The sequence below is a fragment of the Equus caballus genome, chromosome X (assembly GCF_041296265.1).
Source record: "Equus caballus isolate H_3958 breed thoroughbred chromosome X, TB-T2T, whole genome shotgun sequence".
Lineage (NCBI taxonomy): Eukaryota > Metazoa > Chordata > Mammalia > Perissodactyla > Equidae > Equus > Equus caballus.
The window spans coordinates 126457586-126483795 of NC_091715.1; the positions used below are offsets into that span (position 1 = coordinate 126457586).

Below are 26210 nucleotides of genomic sequence, written 5' to 3' on the forward strand. Positions count from 1 at the left end.
ATACTAATGACTAAGATTTACTACAGCAAAGGATACAGAGCAGAAGGAGCAGGAAAAAGACACACACACATCAGAAGAGTCCAGAGAAGGCCAGCACAGGCTTCCACTGTCCATCCTCATCTGAGACCACACAGGACGTGCTCTCTCTCTCTTTCTCTGAGTCTTCACCAGGATCTACACAGCCCTACGTGATCTCCCCCAACGCATTACCTCTCTGACCTCATCTGCTCCTGCTCTCCCCCTTCATCCGTCTGCTCCAGCCACCCGCTTGACCTTGATGTTTGTTCCTCAAACACACCAGCCTCACTCCTGCTTTGGGGCCTTTGCTGTTACTGTCCTCTTTGCCTGGAATGTTCTCAGAAGTGCTCACAGCTCACTCCCTCACCTCCTTCATGCCTCTCCTCAAATAGCACCCCATCAGAGAGGCCTTCCTGACCATTTTCTCAAGAACAGCAGTCCCGGCCGTTCTTTCTGCCCTCTCCCTGCTTCATTTTTCTTCATACCTGACAATGTGTCCTTAACCTGAACACTTCCTTCCTTTTTGCCTGCCTGTCCCCCAACTAGACTGCCTGCTCCATGGGGACAGGGACTGCTTCCCGTCCACTGCCAGGTCCCGGGCCCGGCCTGCTCCATGGGGACAGGGACCGCTTCCCGTCCACTGCCAGGTCCCGGGCCCGGCCTGCTCCATGGGGACAGGGACCGCTTCCCGTCCACTGCCAGGTCCCGGGCCCGGCCTGCTCCATGGGGACAGGGACCGCTCCCGTCCACTGCCAGGTCCCGGGCCCGGCCTGCTCCATGGGGACAGGGACCGCTTCCCGTCCACTGCCAGGTCCCGGGCCCGGCCTGCTCCATGGGGACAGGGACCGCTTCCCGTCCACTGCCAGGTCCCGGGCCCGGCCTGCTCCATGGGGACAGGGACCGCTTCCCGTCCACTGCCAGGTCCCGGGCCCGGCCTGCTCCATGGGGACAGGGACCGCTTCCAGTCCACTGCCAGATCCCGGGCCCAGCACAACACCCGGCACACAACAGGTGCTCAGTAGGTAGCTCCCCAGTGAATGAGTGAATGAACCCAGTGTAGACAGAGACACGGACGGTATTTCGAACACAATAAGATTCCTTGTTCTCAGCTCCAGACTATAGAGGAAGTGCTCCACTAACTTCTTAACTTTCCTCTCGGGATTTGAGTATGCAAATATCACAGTTAGGATCATAAAATTTATTTTATAAAGATGATTTGAGTTTCCCCTTAGGAGCTAACCTTGTCAAAAAGGTTTTTTTTTTTCTTTCTGATTAGAAGTAACACATTTGTACAAGAAAATGCAAACAAGCAGAAGGGGCTGAGGTAGGAAGCGCACGTCCTCATCCTCCGGACTGGAGGTGAGGGTGAAGGGGGAGCGCACGGTGCCCGGACAGGGGCAGCTGAAGCCCAGCGGCTGCGTCGGTGGGGCTCATCAAAATGTCCCCACGGAGAAACCGGCCACAGCAGCCTGTCTCGCTCTGCTGTTTATATCCTTTGCCTATTTTTCTGGGAAAATGCCTTCAAGTATGTTTTTTCTTAATTTGTAAAGCTTGCTGTATATTAAAGGACTCTTTGTCAAATTAGAGAGTTTTCCCCCCCAAATTATTGCTCATCTTCTAACTTTGGGGGGTTTTTCTGCCATTCAGAAGTGGTTTTTATCATGTGGTCAGTTCTAATAATTCTTTGCTTTTATTGTTTCTGCCTCTCATTTGAGAGAAGGTTTGGAAGGTCTTCCTCACCCAGGTTATAAAGGTGCTCACATGCATTGTCTTCTAGTCCTGTCACGGCTTGATGTCATTCCTCAGGTTTAAATTGTCAGGGCATGTGGAATTTATCTGGTGAAAGGACGTTTCTGGAATGCTTATGATGAGCCCGCCCCGCGCCAAGCGCCTTCCATGGGTCGTCTCCTTTGAATGAGCAGTAACGCCAGAGGTAGGTGCTGGGAGGGTCTCTGTTTCCGCAGGTGGGGAGACAGGATCAGGGAGGTTGGGTATTTATCAGGGACCCCACAGCCGGCACAGCGCGGCCCGTGCACTGGTAAAGCCCACACAGGGTTGTCATGAGGATTAGTGTCTGGAATACAGTAGGCAGTCAGTGGAAGCTAGAGTTTGTCATTATTATGGCATCGTTCTCATAAACATAATTTCTGATGACTGCATATTATTTGAAAAATGGTATATTTTTAAGGCAAGTACATTTCTAAAATACTATTCCTTCACAAGCATGAAAAGCTTTTGGAATTCCATGGAGCAAATGAAACCTTTTATTTTAAAAAAATTGTTGTCATTAAAGGAAATTTTGAAGGGACGTACACCAACATGAAGATATTCATTAGGTAACGGAATTATAGGTTCGATTTTTAAAAATCTTTGTCTCTATATTACAGTTTTTTAGAAAGGGTATGTTTTTATTTTATGATCAGAAAAATAGCCAAAATAACTGGTATTTTTTTAAACGTCTGTGAATGGGGGGAGATCAGGCAATATCTAGATATTTTTTTTAATACCCTGGGAAAAACATGAAGCTGACAGGAAAGATAAATGGAGGGAGAGGTTGGCTTTCCAGGATCAGCAAGGGGGCGTGAGTGAAGGAGTGAGGTCTACAAGGAGGCAGGAGATAAGGCAAAGTTTACGCGGCACGTATACAATTATATAAAAGACAGGAAGACTGAAAAGAAGTACATACAAATGTTAGCAGTGGTACTGGATAGTGGGGATGACATTTTATTACATTTTATTCACATTTTATTACATTTAATTTTTATTCTTATCTTCTTGTGTATGATTGTAAAAATTTCTTTTGTATTTTCCTTTCCCTTCAGAAAGAGGCACAACTTTTAAAATCGGAGAGAAATTTTATTTATTATGAAAACAAAGGTAGAAAATCTGTTTCCCAACGTGGGATAATAAGTTAGAGGTAGCCCGAGGCACTGACTCCAACGCAGGGGCCACCCCACAAGAGCATGTGACAGGGACACGCATATCGCAAAACTTGTTGGGCTTCCCATTCTCCAGTATTCTTTCTGATGGCCTATTGCTGCTACTTTCTCTGTCATGCCCTTGGTCTATTTTCCCCTCCCTACCCTTCTTGATTGACCTTAAATACAGAAGTGCATTACCCATCACTTCTCAGATGGACGCTTGTTCACATTTTCACAGCTTGGATATTGGGATGCCCCTTATAATCAATTGTATGTTGAGGAGATAATGAATAAATGAAGGTATTTATCAATTTTCACAAAAAGAAAACTGATCACTTTACAGCAGAGAAACCCAGCAGACACCATCTTAATCAGGTTATTAAGGTTAACATGAGTGAGAAGACACAACATCATGTACCCTCAGATATGGTGGACACCATTTCTGTGATTTTCTTGCCAAAAATGCATGACCGCAATCAAATCATGAGAAAGCATTTGACAAACGCAAATTGAGAGGCATTCTGCAAAATAACTGACCAGTGCTCATCCAAAATGCCAAGATCATGAAAGCTAAGGAAAGACTGAGGAACTGTCACAGATTGGAGGAGACTAAAGAGATATGACCAGTAAACACAATGTGGGATCCTGGAACATAGACAGAACATTACAGACAAAGTTGGTGAAATTCAAATAAGGTCTCTAGTTTACTTAATAGTATTATACTAGAGTTAGTTTCCTGGTTTAGATAACTGTGCTATGTATGGTATGTAAGTTGTTGACATTACAGGAAGCTGGGTGAAGGGTATGCAGGGACTCGTACTATTTTGCAACTTTTCTGTAAGTCTAAAATTATTTCAAAATAAAAAGTTTAAAAAGTGAGGCTAAGTTATAAATACGTATTTGTTAGGGTACTAATTGTAATTTTACTTTTCTTTCAAAAGAGGTCTTTGAAATGTCCAAAACAGCGTTGACTTTTGCCAAAGATACTTCCTTTTTAAGGTCAGTATCATAGAAGATAGACATCCTTAAGTAAAATGTTATTTTCCTTGAGTCTCAAGATGACAGATCCTACCCATGTGTCTTTATAGTGCAGGTAGATCTCTCTGATGGAGCTCATAAATGGTTCTAAATCTTGCATAATCCAGAAACCCTTGGGAGCATGTTATTAGGAGTCTTCTGCTTCTAGTAAGTTTTCCCTTAGCAAACAGGGATGGGATAAACATTCAGTCAAAAATAATCAAATTTTAAACTAGTGAAAACTACTGTTACTAGTGATACTAGTACAGAATACACTGGTAACCTAGGACAATTTGACCTACAAGGATAGACTCACATCCATATGCCTGGCATACAACAGGTTTCACTTGTCAAAATATTATTATGCTTGTGATCATATGTGAAGTTTGAAGACATAGTGTGGGGCCATTTTATGTGTGTTCCTCACTCAGTTTCCATCTTTTAGGAATGTATATTCCTAAAATATACATTGGGCTGACAAGACTGTCCTCTGACTATGCCTGCTACTAAGGCCTTTGCCGAGAAATTTTTATTACAAAACTACCCAAAGTAGTGAGTGAGGTGGGCACATGTGACGGGTGTTGATCTGTCATAATTCAATAATGACAGGATTTATATTCTTCCTGGATAACAGATGTCTGATATCATATCGCTTCGAGTATGGAAGGGAAGGTTCAAGACATTGTGACATTGTTGAGCAGAATACATGAACATAACAATCTTGGCTATGGAAACAATCACAAAGATTCTAGATTGGAATTTTTAGTGATGATCTTTTGTTAAAATCTAAGGGACATTCACTAAAAATACCAACCTAGATCATTGGCAAACTGTAATATCATGAAATTGGCATAGAATGGGTTAAGCAATACTTTGAAGAGAAATTTTGAAATAAATCATGCCAACCAGACTAGACAATTGAGAAAAAAATAGCTGCATATCAACATGACACGAGACTCTTTTATGTAGCTGGAAATTAATCTATGGGCTGCACTGTCTAGATGTCGATTTGAAAATGGTACAAATTTCATCACTGAACACTCAACATTCATGGAATGATGGGCACAGCACTTCAGCACAATACACAATTAGTCATCAAGCTTGACCTCCTTATTTTCATAACATTCCTTCATTATGAGGTGAGTGTAGAACATTGTATCTATTGTGTGCATTATGAAGACAAAAAACCATCATCATCTGATAGAGTACCTCGTGCTAACAGAAACCTTACAAAAGCAAAAATTGAAAAAACAAAAGCAACAGCCCAAAACTCATCAGATGATTGCTTCAGTTATTTAACCACTCATGGAAGAAATGGTGCACAGATGCATTTCAGAGGTGTTTCAATTATACAAATTTGAGGGGGGTAGTAAATGCTGAAATAATTATTGAGGTATGTTATTTGTGTATTATAGATATAATAGTAGTACAATCCACATAGGTCAATTACCCTCAAGTTAGTATAGCTTTCATGCACATCCGGGATTAGGAATAATCTAAAAGAAAAGAACAACAAAGCTGGTGTGCAGACATGGAACTGTGATGAATGTGCCATCTAAATGGCAAACTAGTTAATTGAAAGTCTTTGAATATTTGAAATATTACATTTTTCATTAAAATTTGAGAATGTAAAGATTATGTAAATCGTCTTTATCCTATGTGACTGGTCATCAAGACATTAACATAATGCAAAAGTTATTTTTAAAACACTGGATGCAGTGAGTAGACAGTGTATGTAAGTAATTAAGTGGCTTATTAATATTCATTGGCCATTATCTATGTAGTCTCTGAATTAAACATTTTCCAAGCTTTAAAGTGGTAGTGCAGTATCCATTTATGCATTTTGTTAACAATCACTTTCCTTATTACTTTTCTTCAAAATGTTTCCTTTAATGGCACTTTTTTGCCTTTAAATGGGAGAAGTGACCAAAGCATACCAATAATTAGGAAGATCACACATCTTCTACCAGAGGCCTGGAAAGACAGAATTTACAAAGCCTGCAAGGAACTCTATGTCAAAAAGTAAACCACAAAAATACTAATAATCAGCTTGAATAACCAACATCACACTCATAGCAACTGGATTTGGGCATGTCCATTTGGAACATGAGTTAGTAGTTTTAAACAATAAACCCTGACTAAATAGAATCATTTTGTAGAACTTCTAAAACAAACAACTTAGTTAATAGTAAGAAAATAATCTTCCATTTAATTCACTTTTATAGTGATACGTGGTTTTTCATTTATGTTATCTCATTGGAATCTTTACAATAATCCTGGAAGTTAGGTACAGAAGAATTATCCATCTGTTAGAGATAAAGTAACTCAAGCTTTGTCACATGAAGTAGCAAAGGTCAGATACAGTAGTGGGGCCGGGACTGTACCCCAGATATCCTGAAACAACATATGGAAAGTGCCTAGTGCGGTGCCGGACCCTCTATATGGACTGGATAAAAGACGTCTCGTTTTTTTCCCCCAACTAGCCCAGTGCTCTTTTCCACTTCAAGGCACTGCCTAGTCCTGCAGCAGTAGATTTAAACAATACACAAAATAATTGTATATGAAACTTCAATGATACTGACATGAAGAAAACAGAATAACCCCTTTAGTCATAATATATGCTGCAAATAAGAGCAATTCAGACATTTTCAATGGTAGGAATTACCATTATCTTTATGATATTTCCATTCTTGAACTGGAATGGTCTGCAACAAAAGCTAGTAACCACAAAATAAGTAAAAGTAACTACTTAAATAGGATATCACTTGATAAAATGTTTTTCTGAAGAAATGATCACATGAAGAAATACATCCCTATCAGCCAATGAAGCCATAAATAAAAATGTTAATGAGGTAAAATTGGTCATGATGAGGATAAAACAATATCAAGAAATTGAAAAGGTTCTTACTAAGCTTAATTCATCTTGACATATTTTGAAAAAAAAATCTCGAATGTATTGTAGCAAATCTTATTAATTAAACCTGGAATCTATTACCATTTTTTACTTCTAGGTTTTAATTTGTACATCTGTATCCCTAATTTAAGTATAACTATGAATAAAACATGAAAATCAGTGCATTTTCTTTTTCTACAAGCATATATGTTCTATTCTACATAATATCTCATCTGCTCTCATATTTTGTTTATATTGTAGTAATAATATTTTGGTTTGATGACCTTGGCAATAAGACTTTCCTTATAAAATGCACTCACAAATCTGAGGCTGGTGAATAAGCAGTTTGGGAAGAAAATTAAGTGAACTTAGTTTTATAGCAACATGTTTAATTAAAGGTTCAAAATATACTTCAACTACGAAACTCAAAATTACCATCATTTTCCTCTTGGATGGTGCGATTTTCACCTTATGCTCTTTATTCTCTGAAAGCTGATAGGTCCCTGCCAAGTGTATTTTGATAACAGGTAAGTTATAATTCAGTAAAGGGTTTCTGTAGGTTCTATGAGAATTATGATCACTGTATTCAAAATCTAAATCATATACAAAGAAGTAGAGTTTGGCAAGACTACAATTTCTTACTCCTACAAATTCTTCAACTTTTTTAAGTCTATCTATCTTGATCAGTAGGCTTTGATGGCATAAGCTTTAGTCTGGCTTAGTTCTACAAACACAAAGTCTACATCCTGTCTTAAAAAACAAACAAACAAAACTTACCGCTTTCATGTTATTATTAACTTTACTAATTTCAAAGTACATGATGTTTTAAAAAACAGAAATCAACAAATTTAAATTAACCGTTATGTGCATTTAGATGAGACTCACCTTTAAGGAATCAAAACAAGCCACCACACGGCCATTTTCCACATGGCAGACTCTTGGCGGATGGGCAAACTTGCAATCTGCATCAGCTCGAGAGCAGGTTCCTCTCTGAAATTCTCTACAGACTTCTAAAGTGAGCCACTTGGTATCACGCACCAGGGTAACGTTGACAGCCGTCATAGTGAAAGCAAAGTTAAAATCAAGTACACCCTCTCTAGGACAATATTACTGCTGTTGTTAAAGGTTAAAAATGAATTCAAGATGGATGTGAAGAGATAACAGGTTGCTTCGGTGAAATGTTTCGTTGTTAGCACTTAGGTTTTAAATTTAAGTCAAATTCGGTCTAGTCAAACAAAAGTCAATCATAAAATAAAAATTGTATCAGAATAACTAAAAATCAAATTAGAGACCAACTCTTTTAAGAAGGTAACCATAAAGGTTAAAATATTGAGTGTTTTATTTTGTTCCTCTGTTGAAGTTACTTCAAGTAACTGGCAGACTTTCAAAAGAATTTTGTGCTCTCCAGTTGATGTTTTCAATTATTCTCACAAAAAGCATATGCTGCTGGCTGCCCTTCAGTTTGTGGAATGGTCTCAGATCAAGGGGAGAAAGGTTTTTCTCCCTATTTCCTGGCTTTAAAAATTGAGATTGGTAAGGATGGTACAACCGTAATTTTTTTCTTTTTTGCTGCAAAATCAGAAGGAGGGAAAATGACTATGAAAACTGAGAATCAAAGAAAAAAAGAACGGCCGAGTTGCTGCGAGTGAACTACAAGCACACCAGGTTTTTGGAGATGTGGTGGTGGCAGGGAGAGGGCTTTAGAAAGAGACAGCTCTAGAGTGGAATCCAAGCAGCAGCTTTCAGAAAAGGCACTTTTCAGAAACCTGCAAGAAAAAAAATACAATTAGCTAATACAATACAATGCTTCCGTTTTCGACTCTAGATTTGGAAAAGAAGTAAGCATATCCTAATTACAACAGGAAGCATCTAGATACAGACAGTATCTAGTACAGTCAGCCGTTGTCAATAAAAAGGGTAATTCCCAGTATAGGATAGTGCATAGTAAAAGGAAGCAAAAGCGTAGATTTACTGTTGCATACAAGACTGGGCAACAACCCAACTTAAAAAAAAGATTGTCTCCTTTTGATCTGTTTTGGGGCAGAAATTCATTTCGGGGCCCACCGCACAGAAAATACCAGAGCTTGACACGACAGCCCCTTATGCAGTCATGATCCACCTGCGCGTCTCCAGTTTTTAGAGGCTACCAAAGACTTGTCTTTAAACTAGCTTTCTACAGTCTGACTGAAGGCTTGATTATCTGCTCTCAAAATCCAGAAAACAGACATTGCTAAGAAAATCTAAGTTGCTCCAAGAGGTAACTCTGTGTGTGTATTTTAAATGTAATTGTTGATGACCACGTAAAACAGTCATGACATGACTAGCTGGAGACCTACTGCAAAGGAGGTAGGAGAAGGGAGGGAAATGTAAAATGTGCTTCAGATAAAGAAAGAAATCCTTTGAAAGGATGCTGAGTTTCTTTTCTGTGTATGCTCTGTTATTAGGCTCTAGGAAGGGATATTGGAACAACTCAGAAGGAAGTTTCAGCATATACAAATAAGTGAGACAGAAAGCACTGTTCAATCATACATTAAATATTGTGCAGTTTTAAGGTTTGCAGTTTAACCCAGTGTCAACCAGCAACAATTTCTAGCAACTCAGCTTGGAAGATAGATGAAAGGTTAATTTACTGGCATTACTGCCATGAACACATACAGAAACAAAAGGGATTTTCTAAAGCAAAAGTAAGCTCTGAGTATCAGACAAATCAACTAATTAACTTCATCAAAAAAGTAGCATCAAGTTCTTAAAAACATTTCATTTACTTTTTTAAACAATATCTTCAATAATTTTACAGAATCTGAATTTTCTGTTTGTCCTTTTGGCATTCAAGAGTAAAATCAATATCACCTAGTTTTTCAGATACCATTTGGAAATTAAGCATCTAGAATATTCACACGCGCTTATCCATTCAAGAGAAAAACGTGTTTCTCTGAGTCACTCTTCATGGAAATCTTTCTAAAATGTACTATACGTAGTTTTGCCTTCTTACAAAATATTGAACATAGTTTGGCGTCTGGTTGAAGACTTGGGGTCATAAATGTCCTGGGAGGTATTATAGTTCTCCTCCTTCAGTGGCAAATTGCTAATTGTCACTTCTAGTCCTGCCACAACATTTGTCATAGGGGGTTGTCCAGCTCCCTTCTGGAAAACATAATAGCCAATCACAACTGTTGAATAAAAGTTAGTTACTCACTGAATGAGGGGCCTACGGGCAAAGCACAGGGCTTTCACGCTGAAGGTCTGTGACTGCTCTTACTGGTTTGAGAGCCCTTTTGCAATATGTTCCATGCAGGATCATGTTCTAGAGGGAAGGTTAAGTTTGTCAGGCAAATGGCCTCCAGAAAAGCATTTAAAATAGTTTTGTAAAAAACTAGCCAGATGGGGGAAATGCAAATGAAAACGACAATGCAATACCACTTCACATCCATTAGGATGGCTATAATAAGAAAGAGGAAAAATCGGAGAAATTGGAACCGTCATGCATTGCTGGTGAGAATGTAAAATAATGCAGCTGCTATGGAAAACAGTCTGACAGTTCCTCAAAATGTTAAACAGTTACCACATAACCTAGCACATCTACGCCCACATAACCTAGCACTTCTCCGCCCAGGAATATACCAAGAAGAATTGAAAGCAGGGTCTAGAAGAGATATTTGTGCACTTATGTTCACAGCACTATTCACGACAGCCAAGAGGCGGAAACAACCCAAGGGTCCATGAAGAGATGAATGGTTACACAAAATGTGATATATACACAAAGTGGAATATTATTCTACCATTAAAAGGAACCAAGTACTGATACATGCTACAACATGAATAAACCTCAAAATCATCATACAAAGTAAAAGAAGCCAGTCACAAGGCGACATACTGTATGGTTCCATTCACATTAAATATCCAGAGTAGGCAAACCCACAGAGTCAAAAAGCAGATTAGCGGTTATAAGGGTCTGGGGGAAGTGAGAAGGCAGGGGAACTACTTAATGGGTATGAGGTCTTCTTTGGGGGTGACAAAAATATTCTAGGAACAGATAGTGGTGAGAGTTGCACAATTTTTTGAATACACTGGAACCCATTCACTAAATCGAACACTTTAAATGGGTCGATTGGATAGTACGTGAATTATATACCAATAAAGCTATTATATTTTTTAGAAGTCTAAAGAGACATAACAACAACAACAAAAGGCTCATGAGTGATGGAATTAACCACCCCAATCTTTCTTAGATTCTCCTTAGACACAAATTCTTCTAAGTAATGTTGCTAAGTTGAATTTCAAGAGTAAATTAGTTTCCATAGTGTAACTGACTTAGTCTATTATGGAAAGTAAAAGAGTACTTTCTTCGAGTTTGTAAGTTTATATTTAAAAACGTATTCAAATTTAATCCTACAACTAAATCATAGAGGCTGCCTGAATACATTTGAAAGAAAAATAATCAAAAAGGAATACGTATTTATAGATATTATTTGCTCAGAACATAAACCGTGAGGGTCTGGATAAAGATTTTTTTGCAGAGATCCATCAAGTATAGAAACAGATAATAAAAAATAATTTTTTGAACTTTGAACTTTTACAAATGAAAAATGCAAACAGGAATTGGACTCTGGCCAGGCATTTTATGTAAGATAAGGGGAATGAGAGAAGGATTTTTTTTTTTTTACATAAGCCTGTAACCTCTGATGGGACGTTAACCAATTCCTTATAACAGTTCTAGCCAGTACATGTCTTCCTTCAGACTGGCACTATTTTTGGAGCTGGCATAGAAGCAGCTAGGTGCAACAACTAAAGGGAGCTGGTACGACGATGGAGAGAAGTTCCCTCATGCAGCTCTGCTCGTCTGACTGTGTATAAAAGACAGGGAGGTGATCCATTTTTCCCTGTGTTTTAAAGAAGATCAACTCTGTTTGGGGGACAATACAACTTTATCTTCTCTACCTTAGACGTGAGTAATAGGAATACAATTGTGCTTTTTATGATTTCTAGTTCTCTAATGTAGAACAATGAAAAGTCACCATTTCGTAGTACATGTGTACTTGTTACTATTCGTAGTTCACAAGTGCCTTTAATTCACTGATCTCTGGAGCTCTAAAAAATATTCTAAAGCATGGTTGATAACCCAAAAATGCTGGTGAAGGAAGTGAAGCTCAAAGAGGTTAAATTACTTATCTGAAGTTACAAAGCCTTAAGTGATAGAGCAACGACTCAACGCAAGATCCTCTGACTCCAAATCCCAAGCATGGCTCCCGGCAGAGAAATGTAGTAGCGATCCTTTCTTATCTCTTATCTCTCTTGGGAATCTTTAACAAGGAAAGCCAACCATTTTTGTGTAGTACTTATGATTCTTTCTCAAAATTACTTCCACGCCTATTGTATCACCATCTTCATAATATCCTCGAGTTGTGCTGCATCAACATTTATCCAGCATCTACGATGTGCCAAGCACTGTTCCAGATGTTGAACAAGACTAAGGTTCCTGCTGTTGTGGAACTTCCTATGCTCATTTAAATAGAGAACAAACCTAAGGCACAGAAGTGAAATGTTTATGAGAGTTTAGGAAGGGCTGGACGCAGACACTAGGTTTTCTGACTTCAACACAGGCCTCTAATTTGCCATGGATAGTACACCAAGCACTACAACTTAAGAACACTTTTAAAGACACGCTCAAACACTATTGCATAGAAATGAGTCACCAAAAGAAATATCTTAGAATTACACCAAGTCTTACTGCTCTCAGGATTCCTCTTGGAAAGGGTACTACCGTTCCCATTTTACAGATAGAGAAACAGAGGTGGGAAAAGGTGAAGCAATTTAACTTGCACAATGTCGTGTATCTAGTAGGTGATAAAGCCATAGTTCAAAACTAGGCAGTCTGAGTCCAGAGCCCACCCTCTTAACCATGTCACAATACTGTGTCTCTCTTATGACAGGTATCACATTCTTCTTCATTATAGGCCCTTAACTTTCCTCCCTTATTAGACTATAAATTCCTTGAAGGTAGAGATCATGTCTTACTTAGTTTTTTGCTGGCTCTATTTTTTCATGGGAAGTTAGAATGCTATAGCCTTCCCCAGGATTCCTATTCTGAAAGATCAAAGATTAAATGAGAATTTAACATCATACCTTCTTTTGTATGAGGCTAGCAAGCAGTTTTGTCAGTTGAGCACCATCTAAGCTGACTGAGCTTTGGTCACCTCTGTCAGTTTCGAGTCTATTGGACCTGTAAAATTGAGTATTTTTTCACAATTCAGCTTTCAAATTGGAATATTAATACCTGGGATTCTTGATATGTAGAGTACTCAGTTTTCATAAGGAATGGTTTATTCCTGCTCATTTGATAGCAGCAAGATCTTTTCCCGGATTTAGAGTAAAAATATGGGATACTCAAATGATTTCTGTCTATATCTTTGCATAATAGGTCAATCTTTGGAATGTTTTTGCCGAACAGTCGGTGTGATGAAACTGCACTGGGAGTGGGGCTGGAGGACATCTCACTTACAGCCACGGGAAGAAACATTCCCTAAGTATTGTTCCTTGAAAAAAACAGTTAATCTTGGCTTTTAATTAATGCTCATCTATAAGAATTTTAGATAAGACATAACATAAAGAAAATATAAACGCTTTTATTTTAAAATTACATATACACCAGATTGATTTTTAAGGGCTTCCTTTTAAGAAAGTAGATCATACATTTTTTAAAGACTCACTCCTTTTCCCATGGACGTCTTCTTGAAGTTAAAACAAAAGAAATAAGTATTTTCTACTGATCTAATGGAAATAGTAACTTGTCCCAGAATTGTTTTCAAGGCCACTGCCAGAAGCTACTTTTGCCTCACTTTTCCTACATTTTCCTTGTCTCCTCCTTTCTTTTGCCTTCCCTCCACAAGGTAGCACATAACATAAAAACATTGCCAATGCCTGGTCCAGAAGATCACAAAGATACAATTTGGCACCTAAAGCAATATCTGAAGAGGCATTTCTTTAAATGCATTTATCAACCTCCTGAATAAACAATGAAAACAATGTTTCCTTTCTTTCCATTTTAAGCTTTCCTTACTTCTGTATTACCTTGGAATTTCTTGTGGCCATTTATTTTGGCTCTACGAATATATGACACACCTGCCACACGCTGCTTGGATTGGCAGACTGACAAGATTTAAAAGCTTTCAAGTTTCGAATTTGCTTCAAGTTCTATTTCCCTCACATGTTTTGGTTAGTGGTCCACCAACAGGCATTCTTTAAGGCATGTGAGAGGTGTTCCGCATCGTAGATGGAAACCATGATTTCATAGCCATCCTATGGAAAACTGAGTTTTCTGTCCAAAAAAAAAAAAGGCTGTAAAAATAAGGATATTTTCCCTATGTGCAGAAATTTTTCTTTAAGTTTCTTTTTTAAAGCTTTGTTGCGTTTTTTTCACAATTATCCAAGGGCAATAAATTTAATATGCCTTTTACAAAAAGCAGGTAAGTCAGGTTATTCCATTTCAAAAAGCAAGTAAAAGATCCACTTCAGTCATAGAAAGAAAAAAGAAAAGTGCTAAAGTGTCTCTTTTGAACATAGCTTTAGCAACCAAGGTGTGGGACTGGTTTTGTTTGTCAGAGGAGGTCATCTCTTTTTGTTAAAGGTATGTTTCTTTTTAAATAATGTACAAAATTATGAGAACTTACTAATAAATGCCATTTAAATATTTCAAACGAATCCAATTTAATATAAAAACAACTTAAAACCTGGATTCTAAACACAGTTCCTATTAAATAACACTGGTTAATTGCTTGCTTTTATGTATGGGACAGAAGTCCCAGTGCCATTAAAAGATCTTCATTCACCAAAAACTGCACTTAAACTTGAAGACAACAGGAACTTAACATATTTGGCAATTCAAGTCCTATAATGCTCAAGCATTTGACGTGAGCAAAATACAAAATGAGTAACAAGCCTCATTGCATTTAATATAAGCAGGGTGAGTTTGCTGAAGATTCAATCAAAAAATATTTATGGGGCATCTAATATGACCTAGGCACTGATCTAGGTTCTGGGGATATAAAGATGAAAAGATGCAATCCCTGTCTTGAGAATCATACATTCAATGGGTTGCCCATGAATGGGGACAGGAGGGGAACAAAATAAACAAAAATCATATCTATCGTTCATTTTATCCATTTAACAAATCTTTACTATCATTCCCTTAAATTCAAGCAAATGAGGCCTTTAAAAATGTTCATGTGGGAAAATATCAATCAAACACCAAACATTTATTGTATACCAACTATATGCACAGACTTGTGTCACATGCTTCTGGGGAATCAGAAGAGATTTCAAACACTGCCTCTGTACTCAAGAAGCCTCTGTTGAGTTGGGGAGGCAAGAACAACATAATATGAAAGAAAAGCAAACAATGTAGACAAGTAAGAGCAAAATTTAGTAACATTAACAACAAACATGGTGAGAGTTCTGAGAGTTCTGAGAAGAGGATGTCACTGAGGCCTGGTATAGTCAAGAGAATTTACAAAGAGGAGAAAGTAGAGTCGGGCCTTAAAGAATGAGAAGGCCCTACGTGAGACTGCAGGGGCAGAGAGCATTCCTGGAAAGAGGACAAGTGTGAATGAGGGCGAGAAGAGAAGATCAGGCGCCAGTTATCTGTAAGATGGTGAGCAGACCTGGGCTGGCTAGGATGGCAGGTTCATACCGCACAGGAGTGATTATGTGTAGGTAGTTTCTGAAGGACCTTGAAAGTGACTCAAAGGAGCCCACAACACACAGCCTAAGCAAATTTTATGTATCCAACACAGTAGTCTGGAAGAGCTAAAGATGAAAGGGAAGTAGCTGAAGGTCAGAATGTTTCTCTCCAGTTTACGGGCTCTGTGAGGCCAGGACAGGCAGTGATTCAAGTCAGGTGGACACGAAAAGTGGGCAGAGAAACAAACTGAAAATTGCAGTTTCTTGTTTGGATTTTGCTAACTCCCCACTTATCAATGACCCCAGTCATTGAGAACACATAACTCTATTCGTATGTTTTGAACTGACTCAAATACTTTTCAATCATAATCTCTATAATAGAAATTTCTTTTAAGAATGAAGTTGAAATTTCAACAGGATTTTTTTCAGTTAGATTTTGTTACAGAACAAGCTCATGCCAGGAGTTAAATTTAGATAGTCACTTTTAGGCTATAACAGCATCCTGTAAATTCCTGCTACAGGACTTTAACCAGCACCCCAGCGGTTTGAAAGTGTTCACGCTCCTCCCAAAGTGCATATTGAATTAGATTCAAGTGAAGTTTTGGGGCCAATTTACTCACTGATAAGATTTGGTTAAACATTCACTATCCACTAACACACACACACAAATTACAAAACAGTAATCAAAAGTTATCACTAAATGTTGATTTACCCTTTAAATACTTGTAAACAGCCCAAGTAACTCTCTAGTCAAACTTGTGCGTCACATAAGGGTGCTACTTGCTAGAGCATCTAAGTGATTTAATGGTCTAAAGGGATTCATCTACTGTATCTAGTAGGCATCCGCTGAGGGCTTCCTTACCTAAATTCATCACTGGTATTATAGCCAATAAATTCAGATTTTCCACCTCAATACAAAGCCCCTACTCCTTATTAGGAGCACTTATAAAACTAGCAAAAGGATAGAGAAAAAAGCTTTGTGGCTGAAAATGTTGGGAGGGGACCAAAGGTACACTGATTTCAAGGACCAAGTAGTTTAAAATATAAAAGCCAAAATTTCTAGTAGACTTGAAGGGAGTTTTCTGGGAAATTGAATTTTTTGGGCAAGTGTGTACAAGAGTTCCACCCTTTGTGTCTGAAGTTACTGCTGCTAGAGGCATTATTTCACATTTGTATCATACACATGACTAATATATATATTACATATATACATATATACCAATTATACCAATTATTTATACCAATATATACATACATATATACGTATATACCAATTGCCTGGGGTTTTTTGAAAGCTGGTTGCTTTAGTAAAGAGTTAGGAGTGAAGAGTTGGGTGCATAGACAGGACAGACTCTTAAGTTCTACATTGCCCAATCTTCACACGGGCCTGAGAGTATCCTTCCTTAAAGGCCTCTAAAATAAGAATTCCATTTTGCTCTTGAAATTTCAGAGTGATTTATGCTGGATTGGAAATTATATGCCTTTCTTTATAGAAAAATTTAGAGGAAATGTAAAACAAACTGGCTTTTTATCGTCTTTTTTCTAAAGATTGGCACCTAGGCTAACAACTGTTGCCAATCTTCCTTTTTTTTTTTTAAGGACTGGCACCTGGGCTAACAACTGTTGCCAATCTTTTTTCGTTTCCTTTTTTTCTGCTTTATTTCCCAACCCCCCGCCCCCAATACATAGTTGTATATCTTAGTTGCAGGTCCTTCTAGTTGTGGGATGTGGGACGCTGCCTCAACGTGGCCTGATGAGCGGTGCCATGTCTGCGCCCAGGATCCGAACCCTGGGCCGCCACAGCAGAGCGCTCGAACTTAACCACTCGGCCACGGAGCCGGCCCTTAACGTCTTTTAATTGAATTTTGGACAAGTAGTCAAGGCCCTTGCTAACGTTAATGAAGAGTGTGTTACTATAACACAGTCATTATAAAGTCACCTTCCTGGCCCAGACAGAATAGTTCTCTTCTATCTCTCAAGGTCAAGCTCAACAAGTCTCAAAGGAAAGATTACAAAACCCTCAAAGGAAGAGGGGAGCTGGAAAGAAGAAACGTAATACTGCAATGTAATACTCATCTTCAAATAAGAATAGTTCTGTGAGATCTACCAATTTCAACTTTGGTTTACCTCAATAAATGGGGAAATAGCTTATGTGCCTACTTCTGTAAGGTGTGTCATTTAAATCTAGATTTCACATTTTAAAAAGGAGGGTGTGGAAAATCAAGTCCACATCAAACCTAAAAACACTACAAATAACTCCAACTGTGCTCACAACAGAGTTATCAAAGCCAGTGAGGAACAAAGTAACCTATTGATTACTTCAACCTTGAACAGAGGCCCAGAAAGGTTCATCTACCTGGTTAAAATGCCTGAAATTGTTAGTGTACACATGAAGAGCTCATGACCCAATTTCATCATACCTGATATCTTGGCAATCTGTGACCAAACGGGCAGACAGATTCCCAAATGTTTAACCCAACTGTCCTGATTCATCTAGTTTCTTTCATTGACAACTCATATCCATGTTGGAGCTTAATTCCTGGCTATGGAGGCACTTCATACTACTGAAAACCAGAAGGGCACTCTTTGTAGCTTTGAATGCCTAGGGAAGGGCAGTCTCTTGCCTCTGAGATTAGAAGAATTTATGAACCCCTGTGCCTCTCTGTCTTCCATTAATTTCAATGCAACTGCCTTGACACCCTCTTTCAGTTTCAGAGAACACCACCTTCTTTGAACACATGGTTTTGTCCCATCTGCTTCTCTACTGAAGGTTGTCCAAACTTTGGCCTCTGTTTTTCTACAACACTCTACCTGATCCTCTTTAATTTCTAAAACCTTTCAGAATTAGACTCAGCTTACTTGCTTATAACCACCTGACCCTCTTGGCCACAGTCTGCTCCTAGCCAAAACATATATTCTGGCATATTTCTCCTGTTAACCAAATGCGTGGTTTTGGCTCCTCTTTCCCTGTTTCTACCTATGAGAACCCATTTCTCCTGCTATCTTCTGGTCAGGATAAACATACGTACAAAATTTTCCATTAAAAATATTCTCTATATCAATTTCTAATCAATTGGGATACTGGGAATTTTATTGAGTAAAAATTTCAAGAGTGAGTTTAGGGTTCACAAAATAACAACTAAATACAATGAGGAGAATAAATTTGCTTTGCTGACCACACGTTACGATGTATTCTAAAGCAGTATCTTTGTTATTAAACAATTGGTATTCCTAGATGTTAATACTTGTTAACATTTATGGAGCTCTATTCGGTGCCAGACACTGTTAAGTGTTTTATATTCATTATTTCATTCAATCATTCCAATGCCCTATGTAGCAGATAATATTAAGGAGCGATGTTAAACTTTAATTTCAAAACAAAATCTGTCACAAATCTCAATTCTTGACTTGTCATCAAATAGCGGTATTGAGTTTTTCAGTATTTAAAGTTCTCAGATGTCATAATAATAGAGTCGTGGACACTAATTTAAAAATCTCCAGTTTCTCAATTTTCTTCCCAGCTTCCTGTAATTATGACATGAAAGCTCATTACTGCCTATCCATGGAAGCCAGAGGATCCTGAATTGCTTATAATTTTTTGAATACATCTTCTCGTGCGTGTCTGGCAAATAATTTAGAAAATGCTTGACACATTGGGTTTAAAATCACCCTTCAAGAGAACATGTGGCCTAGAAATCTGGCATCCAGCTGGCATGAGGGGAAACATAAAAGCCTTTGGGCATTCTAAATTCCTTCCCCAATAATAAGAATTCTCTATAAAAAATATGATTATCCAAATCAAAGTGACAACTTTGAACCAACATTTAGAAATTATGAAAAAACTATGAAGCTATAACACTGCAGCAAAGTAGCCACTGCCTTCAAAAACTCCTCTCTGTCTGGAGTATGCAAATCACGAAGAGAAGGAAAATAAAAAAGAGCTCTCCACATGATGGTTTCATGACAAGATCTGAGGAAGAGCCTGAAAAGAAAGGAAGAATTTGAAAATAAAACTCAAGGAAAACGCTGAAATCAAACCAGCAAGGAAGTCCATACACTAAGGTCAGCACAAACAACATGTATGGAAAGTAAGAGGATACCTATAGATTAAGAATCATTCAAAAAATCAATCAGCTTAAATGGTCAAGCAGAAAAGGAGGAGAAGGAGAAGGAGTAACGGCTTAAATATTGAGTTAAAGAGAGCACTTACATTTATACTGAGGTGGATGGAATGTTCATCAAAGCTGATGAAATTCTATACTGTAGTTACTATGCTGTATTCAGCAATTTAAAATCATGTCCGTACACCTTATAGGGGTGATGAAGAAATTAAGGCTAACATAACATCATCTATATCACCAAGTACTAAATGACTTAAATTTAACTGTCATATAATTCAATATATCAATGAAAGAGACCAAAATGCCTTGATTCTATTTTAAATAACAGTATACTCCCACAAAAGATCATAAAGGTTCTCAGCATAATAGAAACTTCCTCAACTCACACTACATAAAACTGAGCTTAAATTCCTTGGGTCAGACTATGGATGGTATTATCAATTACATGTACTACTACACATTCTAGCCTCAAGCAACAAAGCAGCTTTCACATTAGTAGTCACTAAAACAATACAACCTGGGTTATCAGGTTTGCCAAAAAACGAATAAGATGCTTTCACTGAAGGATAACAATTCTGAGAATTCTAGAATTGCAAGTAATCCTGAAAGATCAAGTGTAGTTCATTACCCTCAGGCAAGTCAATGAAGGACTCTCTAAACCATTCATTGTAAATGGCTCATATCCAATTATTGAACGCATATCAATAATAGTTTTCTATAATTTCTCTTTCATAAATAGATTCCCTGAACAAATATTTTTTAAGGACTAACTTAGGGCCACATAACTAGATGTCAAGGGAATAAACAGGGATAAGCCACAGCCCCTCATGTTTACATTTTATTTTCAAAATTTCCAAAAGATAATCTTAGTGCATAGATGACATGATCTTAGGAATCCAGATGTTATATACCCTTCATTTTTTAAAAACTTATGTTTAAGCCCACAAGGTTACTGATGAATAGCCCAACCATAATATCATAAAGAACCCCTCCATTCCTTGACCATGTTCCTAAGGTGTCTTCTCATTATCTCTTGAGCTGCAATTTTATCTCTCCCAAAAAACATCAAGTCGAGTGACTTTCCTACAGCTCAGCTCTGCCTCTCTCTCAAGGAAGGCTTCTTAAACCTTCATTGCTGGAATATTCTCCAACTGATGCCTCCTCTTCCTCACTCCCAATCACTCCTACATGCACTACAATATGGCTTCCATCTCCACCCTTCTTAAAACTGTCTTAGGTTGAATGACTGCATTCAAGAACAACACCAATTTGAATTAAACATTGCTCGAACTGTAGGTACATTTATGATTACCTCCCCCAGCATAGTACCTGGCACAATTAGGTTCTCAATAAATACTAGATGAGTTGAATACTATATAAATAATAAAGGTGGAAGTATGCATGACATAGTAGTTAATCATTAAAAAATCTCTGATTTGTCAGTTATGTATAGGTAAGAATCCGTATATTTGCAAAAACTGATTTTTTCCTTCACTGGCTCTCCAAATATGTATTAAGTACTGTACTATATACAAGGTATTGGGCATGGTTCCTGTTCCCATGGACTTTAATAGTCTAGCAAACTATTATTTTGATGCCACACACTTAAATCTATTTTTTAAATATATATATTTTAAGGTCGTATAAAATTACGGAATGTGCATCCTTAGAAAGGGAGAAATCCTACTTGTTCCTCCAAGGCCAGCTTCTCAACTCCAGCAAGCAGAAGGGATCACCAGATTCTCAGAGCACTCTTCAAACAGAACTCTTCACCATGAGCCCATTACATCATAGTTCTGCAGCTATTTCTGTGACAGGACCCAGCCTAGTGCCCATCACTTAGTAGGCTCTCAGTCCCTTTATTTTCATTGCACAGACGGGGAAACTAAGGCCCAGAAAAATGAAGAAAGGTTAGTTGTTCCACAGTGTATAGAATGAGCTTTAGAATCATGAAGACCTGGATTTCAACCTTGGCAAGATATTTAACCTAAAGCACCTCAGTTTGCTAGCAGGATTAAATCATATGACAGATGTGAGTACCCCTGGTGTGAAGTAGGCACTCAATAAACCAACAATCCCAGTTAATGACATAGAACTGAAATTAGATATGCGAGGTGGGTTGCTAGGAATGTAAAGACAATGAAAAAACATAAATGAGCAAATTACAGTGTTTATTTGATGTTTTTGGCTTGGCTTTAGCCAAAGTGAACATTTAAATAAATGCAGTGTGGAAGAGTGCAAAGGACCTAGATGGAAAAAATTAAAGGACTGCCTTAGGGACAGAAAACAGAGCTGATGTAACAGCATCCTTAGAGACCAAAGTACAACTTACCCAGATATTAGCAACAACAGTTAATTAAATAGGAAAAAGTTTTATATAACCACAATAAAGGTATAGTGCTTCAAGGTGGCAAAAACAGAGAGAATAAATGAAAGCAGTATCTTTCCAGATCTTTAAAAAGAAAACTTAATTTAAAAATAATAAAGTCTCATGAAAAATTGGAAACTTTAAATAACTGGATGCTTACTTATTAGAACAAAAGAGAGAAAAAATTAAATGTCCCTGCATTTTTTAAAAAAAACTATGAAAGATATCTCACTGTAGCATAGTGGTTGAGAATACGATTTTGGAGCCAGAAGGCTTTGTTCATAATCCCACCTTTCACCTACTAGTTGAAAGACCTTGGGCAAGTTACCTAAAATGATCTGTACTTTAGTTCCCTCATCTATAAAATGGTGCCAATAATAGTATCTATCTAATAGGATTGTTTTGTAGATTGAAACATGTAAATATTTACAAAGCACTTAGAACACTGCTTGGCACAAAATAAGCACTAATTAAGTGCTTCTGAAATAAGTCACCAATCTCATCTTTTTCAATATGGAAATAAGAATCTGACAAAGCTCATCCCATTACTTTATAATGACTAAAAACTTTTTTAAATGTTTTGCTATATATTTACTCTGAACCCATCAAGTTCCATATCTAAATACTTAAAAAACGAGGAACTCTGGAGATGAACAAGAAAAAGTAAAGGTAAGCAGTTGACTTCTTTACTGTTTCACTAGAAGGATCTATAGGTGAAAACTATAGTCATTTTGATAGTGCCATCGAGTGGATTCTGACTCCCAGTGACCCTGTGTACAGCAGGGTGGAACCCTGCCCAGTCTTTTTTGCGCCATCCTCTCCCCTTCCAGTGCTATGGAAGTGGGTGGCCAGGTCCTTCTTCCTAGTCTGGAAGCTCCACTGAAACCTGTCCACCATGGGGGACCCTGCTGGTATTTGAAATACAAGTGGCATAGCTTTCAGTATCACAGCAACATGCAACCATCACAGTGTGAACCATGGTATAGTTCTCTGACCAGGAAATGAACCCAGGCCGCAGTACTCTGAATCTTAACCACTAGACCACCAGGCCCAGCTATAGAGAGGCACAATTTAGCTCAGTACAGTGAAGGGCCGGCTCACAGCTTGAGCTGTCCAACAGTGCGCTGGAGTGCTTCACTAGGTGGTGCACTACTCTCTCCCGGGTTTCTATCACATTGCATGGGAAACTGGACTAGAAACATCAAAGTCACCATACAAGGCTAAGATGCCACAAGTCAGTAACTTTCTGTTACAGTATCAGAGAGGAAGTGCATTGGTAATTTGTGTGCTATGTGTATAGCACTGCATTTGGTCTTTGGGTGACACAAAATGCATATAAGACAGATTCTCTTCTCTCAAAGAGTTTATAATGTAGTTGGGGAAGATAATCTCACATCCCACAATTATTAGAGGTAGCATAGGAGTAAGTTCTGAATGTCACTTGGTTTATAACCACAAACTCCTAGAAATATAGAATGACAAGCTGTGCTCTCTTAGAATACTCTCTCTTGTCCAAAGGTAATATGTCTTGTAAATCACAATGACTGTATTTACGTGAATGAAAGAAATAACCACCACTGGGTTCCTGCTTTCGTTTAATGTGAATATGAAAGTGTTATATCTATCAATGTCTCCCAAATGCAAAGCACTACATTGACAGCAACAGGTCCAGGAAATGCAGGAAAGAAAAAGAACGAAACTATACATTTCCTTATGCATAAAAATCTGTGCTTTTTATTGGTAGTTGAGTTGTTCAGTCATGAACTCAAGCACACCTGAAGCTAAGATGCATTCCTCTCATTTTTGCTTTAATAGGAGCCTGAGTCACAGACTCACAATGTGGGCAATGATGATCTACAGGCCAATTCTCTCCTTTTTCAGACATGACAACAGGACTGTAAAAGATAAATGACTTGGTCACAGTTACAAAGAGAGTTAGTGACAGTGAGTACAAGAGCTCAGTTCTAATAACCAGAGTTGAATATTTTGTTCTACACCTTTAAGAAGTTTTCATCTCAATCTGTCTCTCTTTCTCTTCATATTTAAACTGTTTTCATGGCATGAGAATACGTGTGATCATAAGAACTGAAGCCACTATGTCTCTACTTAACACCATTCTATTTATGTGAATGAGAAGTTGAAATAAAAGGTTTCAAAGGTTCAGAAGAAAGAGAGAAATGGCCTTTTTTTTTTTTTACAAAGCAGACAATAAAACTGCCAAGAACCTGCTGGAGAAGTTAATAGATAATCTTTACTATTTCATGCAAATTAGCTTTGCAAGAACATCAAAGGCCAAAAGAAAGCAGGAGTTAGAATGAGTGACAGAAGCTGGCAGCTACCTGGTGGAAGAGAGACCACCATGGGATTTTTCAGAGACCAAAGGAAGATACAGCCACATATCTAGATGTGTATATTATACTGCTGGAAACCAGTGTGTGGGGGGAGGGAGGGTGTGCACACATGGTGTGTGTGTGTGTATGTGTATGCGTGTGTGGTTGGAGGAAGGGATAGAATCTTATGACTGCTGGCTAAAAAGGAGCTAAACCTAGTGAGACATTGTATTCAATGCATGACACAGTTCATTCCTATATAAAAAGCGCCAAGAAATAATACTTCACCTGAAACCTAAAGCAGTCAGACTCTAGTCATTTAGGGTAATCAGAACTAGCAGCAAAACAATTAACTAGTGTAGTAGAAGAGGGAGGTATAAGCAGAGAGCCTACAGGAAGCTGTTTCTAGGCATACGGCCCAGAGCTTCTTAAAATGCAAAGTATTTGGAGTGAAAGGAAGAGAAAAGTTCCTAAAGGAAAAGCCAAAGAAAGCATATGAGGTTATTAATAACAAAGGTTGGTGGGAAAAAGGTACTCATAATTATGCACTTCGATTTCTTTAAATAGTATTAAAATTGTGTATCAACCTATAACTGGCAACTTATTAAACATTTATATTGACCATTTTAATAAAGAATTAATTTTCATAGAAAAAACCTGATTCATTCAGTTGTATAAACTTACTTTCACTGTTATCCACACGTGAAAAACCCAAATGGTTACAATTTACAACCAGGCACCACCTAGTGGCAGCTATCAGAATTGCAAGCATAGTGTGTAAGGCCAGCTTTGCAAGCATAATTTAAGAAATATGTATCCATAAAATGTCACCAAATAACTAAACCCATGTCCAGGAATGTTGTCCTTAAGGCATTAATTTATATCTAATAATGAGGCAAAGATTTAATTAGCTTTACTGTATGTTGCTTTTTAAGACCAAAAATGTATTGAAAACGTTTCTACCAAAAGGTGTTTCTAGTAACCCCTATTTTAAAAAAAATTCACCCAGTATCTTCATTAATTGAACCTATTTTATGTGATCTACTAATTTTTGACAATTATGTGCTTTATCTTTTCATAAAACTGATGAAGAAAAGCTATTTCTTCTCATGCATCAATGTTTATGTTCATAATCTCCTGCCACATTGTTCTCTTCTTATCCCTTAAAAAAATTTCAGCCAACATCTTTTAGGTAGAGTGATGGCTGAACCTTTGTTTAATTTACTACATTCCTGGACATCAATTCTTATTAAGATAAATAGAAGCTGTTGGGGTTTAACCTCAATATGAATTGACCTTAGGCTACAATGGGGGTATTTTTTTTCTCATACTTAATCTCTGGCAAATTCATATTTTATTTTTCCTAATGATCAAACGCAGATAAAGTTCCTATTGGCCATGAGTTTCCGACAGTTGAGCTCCACTTAATTAACACTGCACCATATTTGAGAAAATATATCAACAACCCCCAGTAAAAGGAAAAATATGGTCCTACAATGTAAATCCAAAATTAAATATATATATTTTTTAAGATTTTATTTTTTTTCTTTTTCTCCCCATAGCCCCCCAAGTACATAGTTGTATATTCTTCGTTGTGGGTCCTTCTAGTTGTGGCATGTGGGACGCTGCCTCAGCGTGGTTTGATGAGCAGTGCCATGTCCGCGCCCAGGATTCGAACCAACAAAACACTGGGCCGCCTGCAGCGGAGCACGTGAACTTAACCACTTGGCCATGGGGCCAGCCCCTTAAATACATTTTATGGATAGGTAAAAACAAGAAAATCTACCCCTTACAATTGCAAAAGTTGATAAGATAACAAAGAATGGAGGGACTCTCAATTTTCACATCTAGTGGGAGCTAGAAATG

General features: G+C 38.0%; 1 protein-coding gene across 32 annotated transcripts in view; it reads right to left on the bottom strand.

The window, feature by feature from the left end:
* Positions 1-26210, bottom strand: part of MBNL3 (muscleblind like splicing regulator 3) — a 169307-nt gene that overhangs the window by 89650 nt on the left and 53447 nt on the right. For 20 of the 32 annotated variants that reach the window (XM_070257927.1, XM_070257925.1, XM_070257924.1 and 17 more), the window contains exon 2: positions 7735-8615. The exons of 5 other annotated variants lie outside the window; for them this stretch is intronic. In XM_070257927.1, coding sequence (XP_070114028.1) covers positions 7735-7911 — 177 coding nt within the window. In that variant the 5' untranslated portion in view covers positions 7912-8615. Of the gene's footprint in view, positions 1-7734; positions 8616-12972; positions 13070-26210 lie in introns of all 32 variants that reach the window. 7 more of the 32 variants (XM_070257926.1, XM_070257945.1, XM_070257943.1 and 4 more) reach the window with 1 other exon arrangement.